The following is a 21,339-nucleotide window of genomic DNA, read 5'->3' on the forward strand; positions in this document are numbered from 1 at the left end:
TGTTAAGAGGAAATTCTTTGCTCCTCCTCCTCCTCCTCCTCCTCCTCCTCTTCTTCTTCTTCTTCTTCTTCTTCTTCTTCTTCTTCTTCTTCTTCTTCTTCTTCTTCTTTTGCATTTTTTAATTATAATTAGTAAAAGGGTTACATGATATTTGCCAGATACAAGGTGCATTAATTCACGTACATTGATACCCTTTCACATGTCTTGGTACCCATTTCCCTCCCCCCCACACCCCCCACCTGTCTTGGTTTCCCCCCTTCCCTATCAAATTTCAAATAACCAAATACAAATAAATTCAATATATCAGATAACAAAGTGAGATACTAAGGAGATGAGAGACAACATAGTACATTAAGGACAGCAATCATTCGTTATATGGCTTTTGTTTCGATATCCTGGAGGTCCTTTCAATTAGCTTCATACTATCTGGCCTTATGTATCAAGATTTTGCTCTATTGCACATCTCTGCTAGTAGAGCCCAAGGTTTCTACTGATTATGACAAATGAGGGAAACAATTGAGCCTATGTTCCTTTGAGTCTGGCTTACTTCACTTAATATGATTTTTTCTAAGTCTTTCCATTTCCTAACAAATGGGGCGATGTCATTCTTTCTGACAGCAGCATAGAATTCCATTGTGTACAAATACCACAACTTGTTGATCCACTCATCAACTGAGGGACATCTGGGTTGGTTCCATATCTTTGCTATGGTAAATAGTGCTGCAATGAACATTGTGCTAGTGGATTTAGTATGCCCTTGTTTCTGGATGGTTGGGTAAATGCCAAGTAGTGGAATTGCTGGTTTATAGGGGAGCTCTATGTTTAGTCTTTTGAGGAACTGCCATACTGCTTTCCATAGTGGTTTCTTCTTCTTCTTCTTCTTCTTCTTCTTCTTCTTCTTCTTCTTCTTCTTCTTCTTCTTCTTCTTCTTCTTCTTCTTCTTCTTCTTCTTCTTCTTCATTATTCTGCCAGTCCAGGCCCTTGAACTCAGGGCCTGAGCACTGTCCTTTGAGCTTTCTCGAGACTAGAGTTCTACCACTTGAGCAACAGTACCACTTCCAGCTTTTTCTAGGTATGTGGTACCAAAGAATCAAATGTGGGTCTTCGTGCATAAAAGACAAACACTAAGCCAAATTCCTGCTCCCTGAACTTATTTTTTATGAAAGTAAACTTCTTCGTAGAAATGATTTGTCAGCTTTGTCAGATTCTGTCATGTGATTATATTTCAAAGTGCTAAATACATTGTCTCTAAATGTTTCCAGTAAAATGTTAAACTGAGTTTTCAAGCTGTTAAGTAAATTAGTCAACATTTCTTCATTTACCAAATATTAGAGGAGCCATTATTTTAAGAACTAAAATCCTAATGATAATGGCTTACATTTACTAAGCGTTTACTATATCCCAGATATTTTTGTAAGCAGCATTTATGAATTATCTCATTAAATCCTCATAATAGCATCAGGAACTACAAATACATTCTCATATCAAAATGGGAACAAATAACTTATTTTATGAGTTTGTGAGATTTGAGGAGCTGAAGTAATGCGTGACATCAAATAATGAAACTGAATTATTTTAATCATCATCTCTAGCTTACAGACAAGAAAAGTGAAATTTAAAAAGCTACCCAAAGACTTAAACTAGTTTAATCTTAATCTAAAATTGAGCAGCTGCTGGTGTGGAATAATTTGTCACAAACCTCTCTGATTCTAGACCACAACTATTTGTCTCATTAAATTCTCTAATACTTTTTTCTCCCACTTTCAGTTCTGGGGTTCAGAATCATGGCCTTCTGCTTCTATGATAGGTATTCTACTTTTCATTCAAGTTCCTGGCCTTTTTTGCCTTAGTTACTTTTCAGAGAGGACCCCAAACTTTTCCCCAGGACTGACCTCAGACTGTGATTCCAGCTACCTTTTCTATAGCTTGAATTTCTTGTCTTGGGCAATGCTTCTCTTGGATGGGGTGTTGAGTTTTGTCTGGGGTGCATTCTCTGTCTTGTCCAGTGTTTAGCCTTCCAATTGCTTCCTTCATAGGGTCTGGAAGTTCCTTCTAATATGTCTGAGATTCCTGACCCAGCACTGGGCTATCTGGTTTCTAGGTTTGCCATTATTTCCTGCAAATCCCTTTTGGCCCATACTTTCACAGAGAATAGATTTTAAAAGCTACTGATATTTGGTTTATGAAAACTGAGCTTTTTAAACTCTTGTTTAGCATGCATAGGTTATGTCATCCTAAAAAATTACTCATTTCACTTTGTTTCAAAATTTTACTCATGTAGAAATTCTTTAAATTCACTAAATTAAAAAATACATTCATGACACCAGTCACTGGTGGCTCATACTTACAACTGTAGCTATATAGAAGACTAAGATCTAAGGATATTAGTTCAAAACCAGATTAGACCAAAAGCCTGTGAAACCAATTCACTACCAAAATGCTGAAACCGAAGCTACAGCTCAAACAGTAGGGAGCTACCCGTGAGCCAAAATCAATCTCTCTCTCTCCCTCTCTTCCTCCCTTCCTCCCTCCCTCTCTCTCTCTCTCTCTCTCTCTCTCTCTCTCTCTCTCTCTCTCTCTCTCTCTCTCTCTCTCTCTCTCTGTCTCTCTCTCTGTCTCTCTCTCTCTCTCTCTCTGTCTCTCTGTCTCTCTCTCTCTCTCTCTCTCTCTCTCTCTCTCTCTCACACACACACACACACACACACACACACACACGTTCATGAAATTTATTGTTTAATTTGTTTTACAATATCCAAAATTGGGATGGATGACAAATCGGATTTTTGTGGTGATTTGTATTTTAAGTGTAATGGTGTAATTATTTTAACTGCTCCTAAGTAAGACAAAAACAAGAGAAAAGATAATACTTCTTGAAATCAGTGACATATTGTTTTTTAGCCATATTTTTAATTGGGATGAGTGATGAGCAGCTCTGCTCTAGAGCAACTTCTGAAACATGCAAACACACATTATGTCAGGTTAGGGAAGGTTAAAAATAATTAATTGAATGAATGATTTAACTTTGATTTTGTTTTCTCTCTGGCCACCTTGGGTGTTCTCATGTCTCTGTTCCTTTGTTATCCTTAAAAAAGGTATTGGAGTGAATATTTCCTATCAGGTGATCTTTTCTACTAATTGCTATTGAGTCAGATTCAACTACTAGAAATCCAGAGTTGTTTATGTCAGCAAATTGCATCTAAATTTAGAAGTCACAGGGTCTGCCTTCACCATGATGTTAAGACGATTTTTCTTATTAGTATCCAAGATAAGTTTCCATAAGCTTTTCTTATCAGGAAAGGGAAATGGAGGCATTTGAGTTCCCTTGAGGTAGAACATTGCCAACTCAAGGCTTTGCTGGAGAGCTGTGGGCTCTTCCTTGTGTAAGGCTTTATTTATTTATTTATTTATTTATTTTTAGCCATGGTAGTTATACATTAACAGGTTAGTCTGATATTAGTACAATCTGAGAACAATGAGGTCTATTAAAGGATGAGGTTTAAATAACTGGTGTTTATTTCAGGGATTTGGATTTTATCTTGGTAACACATTGGTTGCTGTTATATGTGGGATTTTTGTGAATCTAGAGGGATTATGGCAAGATTGTAGGTCCTCTTAGGAGTGGGTAACATCCACCAGTCTCTGCACTTAGAAGGGCACAGATGTGAGTGTGGGCGGGCCCTGTTGCTCTGGGAGCCTTTGTTTGGAGAATACCCCGATTAACCCCCACCCTTCATGGTTCATTGACTCACTGATGGATCAAGTTTAAACTAGTACCTATTAGCACATTTGTTACTCACAGAGGAACAGTTGGCCATTCTGCTTTATGTGGCAGGGTTTTTTTTACACACTGGCTTGCTGAAAAACTCTCTACCACCAAGTAAGAATTGAGAAGTTACCCTAGGACTGACAGTTGAGCCACTTGCATATTAATGGCCAATCCCACTATTATTTAAATCTTGCATTCTCTCTATATGGGGGATGTTTATTCTATGGTAAAGTTATATAAAAAAGAAATCATCTTTACTTCAAAATATTTCTTTTCTACCAGCTTTTTTTTAACACTAAACAATGTAAAATCATAACTGAATGTGGCAAGCGAGGGCAAGTGCATGACCATTTGATCCCTGGCTTTTCCCATTCTGAGATGGTTTTCATAGTTCTTCATGACTAGTGGTTTTATTTAAATCTTTCTAGTGTGTCGTATTTCTGGATTGCCTGAGCTGGTTTTTGTTTAGTCAAGAAGGCATGTCTGTGTTTTCTCATAAAATATCCCTTTGTTATTTATCTTGTGACTAATTCATTTTCTTGCTCTGGCTCTGGATATCTGTTTTTGTCCCTATCCCTGTCTCTGTTTGTCTGTGTGTCTGTCACTCTCTCTCTCACTCTTTTTCTTTTTGTGCCAGTATCAGGGCATGAACTCAGGGCCCAATGTTCTCATTTGACCTTTATCCTCAAGGATGACACTATGCCACATGAGTCACAGCTCAATCACTGGCTCTTTAATAGTTAAGTGGAGGTAAAAGCCTCACAGACATTTCTGCCTCGAATGGCTTTGAATTGATATCCTCAGATCTCAGCCTCCTGAGGAGCTAGGAGTAGCCACCGATAGCTGGCATAATTCATTTTCTTAGGTTCATTTTCTTTAAGAACTCTCTCTTTCTATCAACCTTCCTAGCCTATTTTTTAGCTTTTAAATGATTTTTTTTTTGCCAATTGTGGGGCTTGAACTCAGGGCCTGAGCACTGTCCTTGGACTTTTCTCAAGGCTAGTGCTCTACCCTTGAGCCACAGCACCACTTCCAGCTTTTTTTATTCTATGTATGGGGTTGCCGAGGAATCGAACCTGGGTCTTCGTGCATGCTAGGCAAGCACTCTACCACTAGGCCAGACTCCCGGCCCCAAATGATTTTTATTTTAAAAGAAACCATTGTATTGCTTTTGTTTTTCATTAAAGATAGGTTTACAAGTCATCTGTCACTTCCACAGGACCAATTTTGTCTTAGCTTTTTGTCATTATGGTGCCATCCCTTTAGCCACTTGCTCTTTGCCTTTGCCTTCCTCTGTGTGTGTTGGATGGCCCTGAAGGATGACATTCATCACTGGAGACCGGATAAGAAAACTGAGGTTGCTTCTCTCAAGCAAAGCAGTGTCCTTCAGACAAAGGTTGGTTATCTGACTATTTGTGTCTGGAAGGTGAATGCATTTGGGCCTGAGTAAAAACTGTCATAATTTATTTTAGTACTGTTTTATATATAATTTAGAAAAGATCTTCTGAGTTACATATGATTTTCTTGCTTTAAGTTTGCAGATTTAGAAACTAAGCACAAGATAGATTTTAGATTACGTTTATTTAAAGGAAGTATGACTTAGAAGTAATTCAAAACTTTCTGCTTTTCTATGCTGTGTTTCTACCAAAGAATTTAGACATATGTCTCAAAGAATACTTTGTATTTGGCTTAAAGTTAATTACTATAAATGCTTTATAATACTAGATTATTTTGTTTATTTTTGTGTGTGTGTGTTTGTGTGTGTGTGTGGGGGGGGGGGTGGTTCTGGGGTTTGAACTTGGCCTGAGCGCTGACCCTGAACTCTTCAGCTCAAGGCTACCACCCTACCCTTGAGCCAAGCCCCACTTCCTGTTTTCTAGAGGTTAATTGGAGATAAGAGTCTCAGGTCCTTTGTGCTTGTGCTGGCTTTGAACCTTGATCCTCAGATCTCAGCCTCATAAGTAGGTAGGATTACAGGCACTGTTTGTCAATGTTCAATTTTTGGTTTCTTGAATGCAATGGAGACTGTAATTTTGTAATTATTTTTCCTAGAATTTTTTTCATATATTTTTATTGTAATTAATAGAAGGGTTACATTATATTCACCAGATAGAAGGTGCATGCTTCACAAACATTGATACCCTTTCTCATGTCTTAGTCCCCATTTCTCTTCCCCAATCCCCACCCCTCATCTTGTTTTCCCCGCTTCCCTATCTGATTTCAAAAAAACAAATAAGCATATATAAAATAGAGAATATTATCATTGCTGGGAATTTGACCTAGTGATAGAGTGCATTTACTATGCATCGTTATTGTATACTGGATACAAACCTGGATCAACAAGCTTTTTTATTAATGGTAGGGAAGGAATCAAAAACATTCACTAGGGCCAGGAATATGGCCTAGAAGTAGAGTGCTTGCCTAGCATACACAAAGCCCTGGGTTTGATTCCTTGGTACTATATACACAGAAAAAGCTGGGAGTGGTGCTGTAGTTCAAGTGGTAGAATACTAGCCTTAAGGAAAGCCTAGGGACCGTGCCCAGGACCTGAGTTCAAATTCCAGCACTGGCAGCGCCCCTCCTCCACAAAAACCACAAAAAAATTTAATACCATGTATCTATAGTGTTACACAAGAGCATAATAATATAGCCCACAGGCAATAAGATAATTCTATTTATTCCTTTGGACAAAGTGGTCATTCAGGGCAGGCTTCATGGCTTGTGAAGTTTGAGAAGAGGGAAGTAATGGCAGAAGGAGGTTGTATGAATATCTTAGGAACATGTCCCATGCAGAGGAAGAAACAGAAAGTACATAGGATATGAGAAAGAAGTTCATGTGAGAAGAGGAGTCAGCTTTGGGCAGAGAAGGTCACAGAGGTTGCAGAGGTGGCTGAGTGTAGATTGCTAATAGTCCTTCCAGCTATGTATGTGTTTTATGATTATGCTAAGAAAAAAGAGCCATTTGGAGGTTTGAAATAGAATAATGACCTAATCTGCCTTCATACTCTAGAAGAGATTTTGCTGCTAAGCACAGAGTAGGCAAGGTGAGTGGATAGTGGGCCTGGAGTAGGAGATAACATATAGATGCTTTAATAGTGCAGGAAATGATCATATATCAGCAAGGGCAGCAGAAGAGTGGTGGGAAGCCCTCAGATTCCATGAATTGCTTTTTGAAGATGCAAGCAACTTCATTTCCTGTGTGGAACTGACAACAGTATCTGATAATGCAAGTCAACAAAGAGAGAACAACAGATCATCTTAGCTATGAGTTCCAATAAGTGATTCTTAATGAGATAAGAATATATGGATATGAGCCAGTAATAGTGACTCCGGCCTGGAAGCCTAGTTACTCAGGAGGCCGAGATACGAAGATCATGGTTTGAAGCCAGCATGGGCAAGAAAATTGTGAGACTCTATCTTCAATTAACCAGCAAAAAGCCAGAAGTGGAGGTCTAGTTAAGTAACACAGTGCTAAGCTCAGGAACAGTGCCCAGGCGTGAGTTTAAGCCCTAGGACTGAGGGGGGAAAAATAAGAATAAGTGAGTGCATTGCCAATGTGAAAATCTATATCTAATTCAAAGTATTTTTTGTCAAATTCTAGAACTCACAGAAGTATCCTTTGTCAGCACTGGTAGTCACATTCTTCTAGTGGGACCAACTAACAAAAGTAGACTAGAAGAAAATAGATTTACGTACCAGTTGGAAAAAGGACTGTAAAATGATCACTGTTGCAGATAAAATCATTGTTAACCTGGAGCATCCAAGAAAATAAAGTGAAGATCTATGACTGAAAATGTGAGAGTCAAAGGAAGGCTTAGTAGTAGAAATCAATAGTTTTGATATGATCCAGTTAGGAGATGAGTCAGGGGAAAAGACATTGATAGCAATACAAAGAGAAATAAATTTTAGAGAGGTTTTAAGAACATAATAAATTGAGCCAGGCATAGTGACTCAAGCCTGTAATCCTAGTAAGAGGGGAGGCAGAGACCAGCATACCACTTCTCAGAGTCCTGGCATAAAAATTTTCAAGACTCCATCAAAACCAGTGGTATGAGCCTGTTATCCCCAGAACAGGGGCAGCCCAATGGCTCAGCGAGGTGGTGAACATGTGTCATTCTCAACAGCATAGGAAGCAGACCAACGTCCAAGGTAGCCTAGGCATAAAGCGAAAATCTACCTTGCAAACAGCCGATGCAATAGGGACAGGAACCAGATTGTCGGTGGCTCATGTCTGTAATCCCAGCTACTCAGGAGGCTGAGATCTCTCAGAGGATCAAGGTTGAAAACCAGCCGAGGTAGGAAAGTCTATTAGATGTTTATCTACTGAAGGGCCGTAGTGGAGCTGGGGTGCAAGTGGTAGAGTACAAACCTTGAGCAAAGAAGCACTGAGTTCAAATTCCAAGATCATCGCTCTCTCTGTCTCTGTCTCTGTCTCTGTCTGCCTGCCTCTCTCTCTCTCTCTCTCTCTCTCTCTCTCTCTCTCTCTCTCTCTCTCTCTCTCTCTCTCTCTCTCTCTCACACACACACACACACACAGACAATGAACTAAAAATGTTGCTTAGATAGTAGAGTGCCAGCTTAACAACCACAGGTCCCTGAGTTTAATACTTAATACAAGTAAAAAGGAAAGAAAAGAGAAACCAAGACCACTCATATAAAAAAGTTAATTTTCTCATGGCCTAACACACCTCTATAAAATAATATGACAAAGAATATACAAGGGAAAAAGAACAAATAAAAAGTAACAGTTCAAGGAAAAATAGAAGTAGCTCTTGAATATCTTCAGGTTTTTACCTCTCCGAAAGACTAGTAAAACTAAGAGTGCATTCTCTTTGAGCCATATTTTTGAGCCAAATAAATGTGTGCAGTTGTCTACTCTTCATCAAATTGACAACATCCATGGCAGCAAACAGTGATAGCGGATTGGACACAATCTAACTCTTCACCTCCCAGAGGGTGGTCTCATTAAATTAAAAGAGGTTAGTTCATATCTTGTGAACTAGAGAAAGATAGTATGCCAATAGTGACATGAAATCAAGTATCAGGTATGGTGAAAGGGAAGGTAGGATATAGAATAACATAGGGATGGATATTCTTATGTGAAGAGACACAGACAGATACATGTAGGTATACATACAGAATATTCCTGGGTTAAGAAGATTTTTAAATTCTGAACCATACACACACACACCTATATAAAAATTGGCATGTTTCTCAAAAATGGAGTGTTTCCTCTGAGGTCAGTTGGTACAGAGTCTCATACAGATATGATTTCAGATCCAGACATAGCCCAGATGGCTGAGAGAAGACAGGCTTCTGAAGACCTTTGAGATCTGGGCACCATACCTCCGGACCCAGCTTTGATATTATTCTTACAGATTTGTGTGCCTGGACAAGATACTATTCCCACAGCTCTATTCTCCAAGCACAAATACTACAAACAATCCTGCTTGCTAGCGTGCTGACTATGCTCTGACTTGACACCATTCTCTCTTAACTCTTGTCACCTTTTTTTGTTCTATCATCTGGAATGATGGGCCACCATTAGCAAAGCATTTTCAGCTACTCCCCCACCACCTCCTGCGTTCTTGCTTGAGAGACACCTCGTTCTCCTGAGATCCTATAGCGCCTCCTATAGTCCTCTTTAGTGGAGACATTCTTTTTTTTTTCCTGTCCAGCATTCCTACCACCTGCCCTGGAGATAGATGCTGAGGGTGTTTTGAAGTGTGCCTTCCATTGCACCGTTCTCTCTTTTGTTCTTTAAAAATCTTCCAATCCATCAGACATCTCTAGTTAGCACGATATAGGGTTGTATGTTGACTATGTGATTCATTTTACCACTTGAAGATCCAAACTCCTGTCTCATGTCACTCTAACTCTGTTCTTGTTATGACTTCAAATGTTTGTGTGTTTCCTCAGTATTTGGTTTCCTTGCCTTCATGGATCCACTGCATCCACATAACTACTGCACTATAACTTTACAAATAGGCCCCACACAAACATCCTCAACATTTCCTGAACCTGTTTCAGACAGACCCACCTTAGACTAGTAAACCCACACCCACGTATTTGTGGAAGTGGATTCTGATGAATATTCCACTTTGTGGAGTCTTCTTACTATAAATAAACATCAAGCCTTCCCAGCTGCCTTTGGTCTTCTGAGCCTCACTAGTCTTCTCCCTCCTTAAATCCTTCAACCCCATCGTGGCTGCAACTTATTGGGTTTATCAATTTATCCCTCATTTTTAGTTCACTTATGTCCTCGTTTTGCCTTATCCAACCAAGATTTGACATCACTAAATATTTCTTTCAAACAGCATGTAACGAAGGCATTGAAAAATCTGGTCGGCACCGGTTTTGAAATTTATCTAGAGGTGAATTTTTCTTAAAAGTGCAACATCATTTCCCACTCTCAATGTCATAGATCTATCATCCCTTGGTCCCCTGCGTCTACTTTCACACAAGTGAGCCTTTTCACACCCAAGGTTGCATGGTTGCATTGTACAAAATTCACCATGCTTTTCCTCCTCCACAACAGCAGGCAAAGTTCTTGGAAATAGCTCAAGGATCTGGGTGACCCCTGAACGGAAGTCATTTTTGCCTTTCTTCCCTTTCCTCTATTGGAATATTTTATTTTGCCAGTCTTGGTGTTTGAACTAAGAGCCTGGGGACTCTACCACTTGAGCCACGGTGTCACTTCTGCCTTTTTCTGTTTATGTGGTACTGAAGAATCAAACCCAGGGCTTCATACATGCTAGGCAAGCACTCTACCAATAAGCTACATCCCAAACCCCTGGGAATTTAAATTTTGTCTTTAAAATTAACCTATATTCAACATACTCTAAGTTCTTCTACTTGTTTCTGTCTTTTCAGGCTGTTCTTGCTTACAGATGGCACCCCTTTCTTGGACTGTACCTGGTATAAATCGGGCATGAATAAACCAAGGAACATAAGGAAGGAGAAATAAAATGAAAGCAGTTTATTAGTTTTCTTTTTTCTTTCTTTCTTTAAAATAATGCAACCTTTACTGGGACAGCTTCTCCTAGAGGTAGAAAGAGGGCAATCTGACAGAAACACCAGATAAAGTAAACAATATCGATATTTCATCAGATGGAATGGATGATTTAGGTTTAGTATGAATATAGAAAGATGTGGATGCAATTAAATGCAAGCCAAAATCTTAGAGAGAAAAGATAGTAAAACACTTAAAGTAATGACAAGAACAAAAAAAAGTGATTTGGGACAAGAGTTTCAGTCCTGTCTAAATTATACTCTTGTTCTCGATGTATCTGAAAAGAATAATCCCAAGGTTTACCACTTAGTCTTTCTTGATTATAGGACAGCAGTATAATCTCTTAGAGCATTTTTCTTAAAAATGTGATCCTGCTGGGCCCAGGGGGCTCACGCCTGTAATCCTAGCTACTCAGGAGGCTAAGATCTGAGGATTGCAGTTTGAAGCCAGCCCACACAGGAAAAGTCCATGAGACTCTTACCTCTAATTAACCACATACACACAAAACAGAAGTGGTGCTGTGGCTTAGAGTGGTAGAGTGCTAAACCTGAGCAAAATAAGCTCGGAGACAAGGCCTAGGCCCTGAGTTCAAGGTCAATTACCTACAAAGATAATTGATCCAGAATCACACATTGGATTTAGTTGTCACCCATTTTATGTCCTCTAAAGTGAATCATGACTTACATGAAGGGACAAATGTAAATATTTGCCCCCAAATTGTCACTGGGAGGTTTTGTCATCTACCACTTGCTGACTGCCCATGTCAGTTGATGTTCTAATCATTGAAAATAAAATTTTTTCTTACTCTATCATGACTTGTATATTGATTAGTCGTAATTCTAAGAAATTTTCAGTTTTTTTCTTTCTTTAGCGTCAATACTATCTATGGAGTTGGGTATTTCGAAGACCTTGATTTAGTGAAGTATATATTTGATATACTATATGTAGTAAACCATTTACAGTGCACTATATATTGTGCAATATGCTTCTGTCATCATGTCACTGCATCACCTCAGGGTTGGCAATGGAAGTCTTAAGATATTAAATCTCCGTTAGAGTGATGTGTAGAAGTCAATAAGGAATAAGTAACAGAAGTACATGGAGGGAACCAGGCACAGAGAAGAGAGGGGGAAAACAAGTTACTTACAAAGGCCTCCTGAAAGGATGTGCTATGAGGGGGAAAAATAGAATTTTTCACAAAAAGGGGATGCGTGTAATGGGAAGAGAAAACCATGTGAGTAAAAGAGGCCATAGTGCAGTGTTTAGACACACAGGGAGTTGAAGTGGAATGTGAACACCCTCTGTACAATTGGAGTTTGATGCTTTTGCTTGTGCTTTTGCATGGTGTCAGGAATGGAAAGTCTAGGCAGTAGCATCAACCTGAAGAATGAAGTGTAAGGAAGGGAGGAACTCTGGGAGGTGAAAACAGCACAGGTCAGAAGCTTCCCTCAAATGTTCCCTCCTTCTAAGGGCATTTTCCAGACCCCTGATTAGAAAGAACTAGCCACTTTCCTCTCATGTTTGCCATTGCATTTCATGCCTCTCTGCTAACAAGTTTGTGGTGGCTGCTGCTTGTGTTGTAGCTGCATCCTCCTTCCTGAAACCATGAGCCACACCTTAACAGTGGGACCCTTCTTATGGGACTCAGCAGGAATGCTTAGTGTGTCTTGAACATTCTTGTGGTAGAGGAGAGAAGATGGGTTGAGATGGGGAGAATGAGGGCTCTGAGTGAGTCTGAGGACTTTGGCTGGCTCTGCAGCAGCAGTCAGCTCTAGCAGCTTTAGAAAAGCGAAGCTCTGTTGGGAGCTGTGGAGCTGGAACAAGAGACCCAAGGGAGGACAGCCAGGACACCAGTGCTTTGACCCTAGAACCAGAGGATAACAGCAGAAAGATGGAAGGCCGGGAGGCAAGCAGATGCCATCCTGTGAATCCAGATGCTCACATAACTATAACAACTGAAAGGAGGAGGCACTGGGCATGGGTTGAAGTTTTACACTGGGTGACTGGAAAACTAATGCAGACTTATTACAGTAGAGACAGTTCCTAGGCATGTGCATGTTCATAGTGGCTCTATGTATTCCTCATCCCCGGCTCCCCCTGAATTCCAAACAATATGTGCTATTAAAAGATGCTTATTGCATGCCATCAGCAGCCCATGCTCCTGGCATCTCAGCTATTCAGGAGACTCAGCTCTGAGGACGGAAGTTCACTTCATCAGCGAAAAGCCAGAAGTGGAGCTGTGGCTCAAGAGGGAGAAGACAAGTCATTGGTGAAAAAGCTAAGGGACAGCACCCAGGCCCTGAGTTCAAGCCTCAATACTGGAACAAAATGAAACACAATGAAAGACATTTATTGCATCCAATATAATGAGAAATGTAAGATTGTCTCTATTTGAGACAGAAAATACTGACTTTGGGGTAATGGACACCTCATTTATCTTTCACAACGGTTTTTATTAAGAACAGATGTTAATAACTGCTTTTTGTAACCCTGAAATGCGGTCTTCTGGGAGCAGCTTACCATAAAAGAAACGGTTGTCAGCTTTCTTTTGGCACTGGCCCCTCCAAACAACAGAAAATTTGTTTTGCACCTGCTCCAACTGCGTTCTCAGTGATAAGCATTCTGCAAGCCCAGAAAATTGTAGTATCAGATCTCAGCCCCAACTGGGAGGCAAGGCTGCCATTGGCTCCCTGCAGAGAGGCATTGCTTTCCCAGGTCCCTAGAGAAGGGTTCTTTCTCCCCTTGGCCCCTTTTTCTGGCTTGAACTCTGACCTAAGCCCTCTTTTTAGTACTAGCATGTACGGCTCTGGGTGCTGGCAGAGACCCATCCGGCTGGCTGGTGCTGTTCTGGGAACAGCAGCAGGTCAAGCCATTGGAGCCCCGGGGTCAGTGTAGGACCCAGTTCCAGTAATGGGCATTTGTATCTCTAGAGAAGCCATGTGCCTTTCTATTTGTTACAGCTCATCACTTTTCTCCAGGAACACAGGCGAAAGTAACATTTGATAGATCATCTGTGAGTTAGTCGATACGTGTAAGTGTGCCCTGATGATTATGAAGTCACTTTGTGTATACCTTTCTTTCTGAAGGAAATGCTTTATTATTGTTCTTTTAAAAAGTTCATAACTTATGATTTTTTCTCAGGATGAACAAATCTATTTCTTGGGTAAAACAATATAATCCTTTAGACACTTGTATGAATTTTGAATAGAAATAGCAAATAGGACTTACATATGTGTATGGCTTTGTGCTGGATTCCTGTGTCATTTTAAGGTGGAAAAAAATGACAAGTTTAACAAAACATTCTAATGTTTCTTATTTTCTTCTTAGGTTTTTCAAACAGACCTAAGTCACTGAAAATCCTCCTTAACCCCCAGAGCCACAAAAAAGAAGCTCTCCACATCTATTATGAGAAGGTTGAACCTCTGCTGAAGCTAGCAGGAGTAAGCACGGATGTAACCAGTAAGTTAGCTTCAGTAGAGAAGTTACTATTGGAAAAATGTTTGAAAGGAAGTAAGGTCACCAGAATTTATACTTGCTTCCAACTGGCCAAACTACATGCAATAACTAAAAGTTTTCTCTGTGGCTTCTTAACCTATCTACCACAGCCAGCTCAAGCATTACAATTTATTTTGCCTTCTGTTATTGTTCTCTTTTTATTAAAATATCAATGTTTTCTCTTTAAGTTATTTTCTAGACATTAACAATTAGCAGGTATGACGTTAAATGACACTGCACTGTTGGATGTCTTCAGGAAAGTGTGACTTTTTACACATTTCTGTTATAGGTACTACAGTTGATTACACCCCTTCCCCGTCACTCCCCCCCCACCCCCGCCCCCAGTTAATGTTTTTCCACAGAATCCTTCTTCAAGTCCTTTTTCGTTCTGACTCTGACCCCTGCTGGTTAGGTCAAAGCTAAGCATTTAACTGCTGACTAAGTTCGTGCTAAGGAAAATAGAAATGTGCTGATGTTAAATTAGTAGATATAAGTTTAGCATTTATCTTTTTAGGCTTATACATTTGGTGACTAGATTCCTATTTAACTTGAAATGTATTTTTCTGAACTTTGGAGACTGACGGAAAAAGTTGATATTAAGTTTATTTCTATTTTGCTCTTAATTATTGAAGTCTATTGTTGTATAACAGGGTTATTCAGGAGACACGTTTAAAGTACAGCTGGAATTTCCTGGATCCACTTCTAAGCCTCTGGTAGGATTTGAATGACCCGAATTGGCTCCACTGAAATTTGCAGAGATGAGTCTGGAAATGTAAATAAAGTCATTGCAGAACAGTCCTTAAAGGTTGGGGAATAAAAGGCAGTTCCTAACAAAGGGAAGCTTTGTGAGACAGGCAGCCACCTCAAAAGATACCTGCTACAAGAGAGGTTAAAGAAAAACTACCATGAAAAGTCAAGAGCATGGTGCGTGTTGGCAATCTTCACATTTGGGAAAATGAGGAAGGAAGGTGGAGAGTTTGAGATCAGCCTGCAATGTATAGAGAGAGCATGAGAGCAGTTTCTGATTGTAATATGGCTGTGGGGAAAAGCCTCCATTTGTGTTTTTGACTTTTGTCTTGCTTAGATGTGATTCATAAAGGAAGGAGAAATCATATGGCTGGTGGCAAGAGTTGAAGTCCATACTGGAATGTGATAACTAAATATTGAGTGAATTTATTTACACATTCATCATTCATTTTGTTCATATATGAACACCATAGAACAGTTTATATCACAATATATCATTCAGTTCAACAGTGTCTCATTGGAGCCAGACATGGGGTACATATCTATAGTCTTCCCTATTCTGAAGGCTGAAACAAGAGGATCCTTTGTGCAAAATAGTTTGAGGCCAGGCTGGGCAATAGAGCAAAAACCAGGAACAAAGACACAGTCTCTTGATGAATGATTGCTTGCTCTGGGTTAAACAATGTCAAATGCAAAGTGAGCAATGTATTGGGTAACTGCTAGGTTATTAGTATTCAAATAGTAAATAATAAAATTGTGGTATACGTAATTATAGTGTCTCAGGGTAGCATTAATTTTGACGGGGAAAAATTATGTGAACTGGAGAGTTTTTAGGATAGAAGAGAAGTAGAGAAGTGACACAGGAAAGGCAAGGTAGCAGGCACATATATATAAATGTATTCACATGAATGAATACACATGGAAGTGTATTCAAAACTTGCTTTCCTTCCCAATTTGACTTTGTCTTAAATCTGGTCTTCCCATCCTTGAAAAATATGTCAGTGAATGGATCCCTGTTTTTGTTCTTTACTAGAGGTGTGTGTGTGTGTGTGTGTGTGTGTGTGTGTGTGTGTGTGTGTATGTGTGCGTGCATGCGTGTGATGTGTGTATATGCATGTGCGTGTGTGTGTGAGAGACAGACATACAGATAGATTGAAGATTAAATGTGTTTCAATCCAAAAGAGGCATAAATAAGACATGGAAGTTATTTGACTCTGCCAGTGTTTATAGCACTCGTACTCAGCATGAAGCAATCATTCCTTTGGCAATCCAGATCTTTCAGGGAACTGAGTGTAATGCCCTTCTGAAGACTGAAGATGCTTGAATTCACTCTGGATTCTGTGAGGTAGCAAGTGGGAAAAGTGCCTTCTAGGAAGAGTCTTCCAAATATATCCCATAGGAAGCCTGAGTGGAAATTCAGGGTGAATCTTAATGCTACAATTCAGCACTAGATCCACTGTTTGTAGATATCCACTGTTTGTGGATAGTTTTTTATTTTTAGTTTAATAAAATCATTGCAATCTGATTTAGCAAAGGTGACTCCACCAATAGAATTAAGATTGAAAAGGAAGAGAGAGAAATGGGAAGAAAGGAGACTAGTACAGGAGGCTCAAGCCAAGTCACAGAAAAGAAAGATGACAGGAAGTTGCTTTGCTCCACGCAACAATTACATGGGAGAGCAAAGTATGTATTATCAGCCTGAGCGATTTCTAGATTTGTAACTATGACTTTCATATTGTATTCAAACATAAAAATAAAGTTTTTGTTTAACATAAAACATAGGATATTGCAAAACTACAAAACTTACTTTTGTATTGGTAGAATTGCTAATTATTAGCTGCCTAACACTCCTCCTACAGGCAAAGTGATAAAATTACATCTCATTGCTTATAAGATGATCTTACCATGTTTACTGACTAAATATTTATGTTAAATAATCCCTGTTTTATACCAGAGATGAAATAAACCTGTGAATTCTGGAGAAATTTTAGTCTTCCTGCTCACCTTACCATGATGTTTTGTGACATTACTTTGTGTGTCAGAAAGTTTCAAAAATGTAGCCATAAGTTTGTGGGTTTCATTTTTTTTTGAGATTGTGTAATCATAAAAATTCAATTTCCATTTCATTTCAAAGAAATATATAGAGGACCATACAAAAGATATGTTTCATATGCATCTATATTGCATGATAACTAATTCCTTAGAAGCTTGTTCTGCATAAATACAAAACAGAGCTGAAAAATTACACCTGGATGTGTGTATTACCAAGTAATCCTTCCTATTGCCTTTGTGTTGTTTCTGATGTTACTGCACTAGGGCTTGAAATTTGGACCTTGAATTGGCTGGGAAATATGATTAGCATTTTATATAATATAATATATAATGTCATACATACTTATGCAGATATATGTATACATATATGACAGATGAGTAACATTCCCAATCTGTTTTGCTTTTGGTGATTTTTTTTCTGTGTTTTTGCCTTGGACTACAGCTCTCCTATGACATGCAAGTAGCTGAGACTGCAGATATTTAGTGGTGTGTGTGCTTTGCTTTTGCTGAAATGTGGCTGTGCTTACATTTTTGCCAGGGCTCGCCTCGGATCATAATCCGCCTGCTTGCTGCTACTTGAGTAGCTGGGATTACAGGCATAAGCCCCCAAGAATGACTCATATATTTCTTTTGGAAACAAATCTCATTACATTAATAAAAACTTTATCTCTTTCATTTTGGCTTGTACTGATTCTCTCTGAATATAGATCATTTTCTCTTGAAATATTTGAGCTGACATTTTATTGCAGCCCCTCTGACATCACCAATGTAGCATTTTGCCCAATACTAGTATCAGAAAATCTTCTGGGGAAAAATTTGAAAGAAAATGAGTTGTTTTTTTCTAGTAACCCCTTGGTACAAGGATCAATGAAGGATGGATGAGAAGCCCATGAGGACATGTAATATAGTTTATTTCTCTTGTGCCCCAATAAAGCAGATTTTGAAAACTGTACTCCATTTCAGATGTAATGGGTATTCTGAGATTTACCAAATAATTCCTAGCACAATGGATGGAGAAGTCAAGGCTACCAGGAATTTATCAGAGGCCCTGTAGTTGGTCTTCCTCCTCTAGTGGAGTGCAGGTGTTCATGTAGTGCAGATGTGCATGGAGGAGTACGGGTAATCGCAGAGATATGTGGGTGTGTATGAAATGCCCAGACTGCAGAATGTATGGAGTGCAGGGATGTGTGGAGGAAAGCAGGTGTGCCGGTGAGCATATGCGTGTACACAGAGTGTGCAGGTGTATTTGGATTATAGCGTGCAGGCATATGTAGAGTGCAGTGTATTTGGAGGTGTGTGCGCTTACATGAACTATCAGTGTGTGTATGTGTGCATATCCAGGTATATGTTCATGGAGTACAGGTGCTTGTCACTCCCTGTGGGTGACAACTTCTCCTTGGCTTTGCATTGTACATTGGAAGCAGCAGGACAATTTCCTTTAATGTTCTTGAAATCAGCTTTAGTTTACATTTGTACATATTACGAAAATTTTTGTCATGTATACTGACATCAAAGTGTCCTTGCTTTTAGGCTGAGTCAGTCCAGGGTCACCTAGCTGGTAGATCAGGAGCCTTAGCTGAATTGCAAATCTGCCTGGCCTGGCACCATTGTGCTATGAATAAAATGCACAAGCAGAAGTCCTGAGAGCTGATATGGATCTCCTTGCGATTGCTAGTTAGTGTTATCTTCACAGAGGCACAAAATACCTGGTATCTATTGTAGTATAGATGTACTACATGTACATTGTACTAGAGGTACATACTTAGTATTATTGTAGAAGAGTTTTAAAATTATCTGAAGACTGATATCCTCTCTGTTCTTAATCTCTCCTGTTCATAACAGGCACTTGCACTCTGCATTAGCAAGGGATCAACCCCATTAACACTGTCAGTAAAAAGCTGTGGGAATTCCTAATGACCAGACACTTTTACCTGGTGTGTAGGAGCAGGGCACAATTGTCAGAAAGTAAGAGAATTTGAGTCATTTTTCTTTCTTTTAGGATCATGCTTCTCATTTTGTCTCTTTACCAAATCGTGTGTGTGTGTGTGTGTGTGTGTGTGTGTGTGTGTGTGTGTGTGTTGGCTTCTGATCGTTCTAGTTCAAGTTTTTCCTTTCCATTTCTTGGACACATCATTTGTGATTCCTGATCTTGCCAAGCAGAAATCTAGGCAATCTGGTAAAACTGAATCATAAGCTAAAAGGAAAGAAAAAGGATCGGTCACAAAGATGCCTGTAGACAGACATCACTCTTCATTTTCACCAATATTTTACAACATTTTATTTGCCAGTCTTGTGGCTTGAACTCAGGGCCTGAGCACCGTACTTGGACTTTCTCACGGCTAGCACTCTTCCACTGGAACCGGAGCACCAATTCTGGGTTTTTCTGTGCATGTAGTACCAATGAATCGAACCCAATTCTTCGTGTTAGGCAAACACTCTACCATCAAGCCCAACTCCCAGCTTCCATTTTGCAACATTTTAATTAAGATCTTAATGGTAATGGAGAAAGGGGGGGAGGGAGATATTTTCTGAGTGATGGGTTGTTTTCATTATCCTGTAACTGTAAGTATCTATTTATCTATGACCAATCTGTTTTCAACATTCACACATGATTTAGAGAGGTAGAAACATCACTGGAGACAAGTAGAGTTAGCAGTGTATTTTATGCATGGAAATTTTGTGATTAATGCAATTCAATCTGTTTGTAAAAAGAGGAAACAAGAGACTTATCTTTGTGATTGTTGTTCTCAATGTACTATGTGCAAGTTATTTCTTTTCTCTTTTTTTTCCCTTATGGTTGATCTCATGTGGTTAATGTATCTGACTTTGTCACCTGGTATACTATATATATGTTTATTTGAAATAGGGAAGGGAAGGGGGGAAAACAAGATGATTGAGAAGGGGTAGAGGAAGGAAAGGGGGATAAAAACATGAGAAGGGATATCAGTGTTCAAGAAGTAATGTGTAAATCAAGAAGTAAATTTAACCCCTCTATACATTACTCTGACAATTTTTTTTAAAAGTTGAAAAAAGTCATTCTGACTGCAATGGAACAGGAATTGAAGGATCATTTTTTATTCTATAGGTTTTCTATAGGCTATATTTATATTTTCCTTTTCCTTTTTTTTTCAGTTGTGGGCTTTGTCCCTGAGCCATTTTGTGTTCAAGGCTAGCTGTCCACCCTACCTCTTGAGCTACAGCACCACTTCTGGGTTTTGAGTGGTTAATTGGAGATGAGTCTCATAGGGACTTTTCTGCCCAGGTTGGCTTTGAACTGTGACCCTCAGATCTTAGCTTCCTGAGTAGCTAGGACTTGCAAACAGGAGCTACTGGCTCCCAGCTGTACAGAAGTTTTTTGGTTTGGTATTGTCCCATCTTTCCTATTTACTGAGGCCCTATTATTACACTCAGGAATTTCCTGCCAATGCCAACACTTTGTAATGTTTCTCCTACTTCTTCCTATAATGATTTCAAGTTTTCTAATCTTACATTGAGGTCCTTGTTCCATCTTCCATTGGTACCGATACAATGTGACAAACAGGGATTGGTTTCAGCCTTCTGCATACAGATGTCCACTTTTTCCTCATTTGTTGAAGAAGTTGTCTTTCTTTTAAAACATTTATTTTTATCTACTTTGTTAAAACTACCATATGTATGTAGGTATATGGGTTTATTTCTTATTTGGCCTTCCAATTTGTTTCATTGTTATTTAGCTCTGTTTTGTGCCAGTACCAAGCTGTTTTGTCACCATGACTCTGTAGTGAACTGGAAAGTCTAAGTTTGTGTGACCTTTTGGCTAATCCCTTCTATTTCTTTTGTTCCAAACCAGTAAATTTTATCCAACATGCATAGTATCCATTATAACTGCAGTTTTGGGGTGGGTTGCATTAATATATAGTCAAATATCACTTCAAGACCAAAGAAAAATTAAATTCTTAATTTTACATAAGGAAAAATATCAGTGGCAATAATATAAAGGTCATAGTATATTGCATTTAAAGAGCTTCACAGTAAACTTTAATATATATATATAATGGCTTTATTCACTAATTCTCAACATATTTCTATGCATATACCTAATTACATATATGTATATATATCTATATGTATGTGTAAGACTTTTGTTTTTCATTTTAAGGTTGCACTTGCTTATGGCTATAAATGAATGATTAGTACAATTCTCTTTTATGAGAACTTATCCTTTTAACTTTATTACTATTAGCATTTATATTTAATTGCATTACACCTTTCTGATTAGAATTTTAAA

The 21,339-nt window shown here is 39.0% G+C and overlaps 1 protein-coding gene across 2 annotated transcripts in view; it reads left to right on the top strand.

The window, feature by feature from the left end:
- Positions 1 to 21,339, top strand: part of Cerkl (CERK like autophagy regulator) — an 80,426-nt gene that overhangs the window by 37,076 nt on the left and 22,011 nt on the right. For both annotated transcript variants that reach the window (XM_090342524.1, XM_090342525.1), the window contains exon 3: positions 14,106 to 14,237. In XM_090342524.1, the coding sequence (XP_090198650.1) occupies positions 14,106 to 14,237 (132 nt within the window). The remainder of the gene's footprint in view (positions 1 to 14,105; positions 14,238 to 21,339) is intronic.

This window comes from Megascapheus bottae, chromosome 12, assembly GCF_031878675.1.
Source record: "Megascapheus bottae isolate mThoBot1 chromosome 12, mThoBot2.hap1, whole genome shotgun sequence".
NCBI lineage: Eukaryota > Metazoa > Chordata > Mammalia > Rodentia > Geomyidae > Megascapheus > Megascapheus bottae.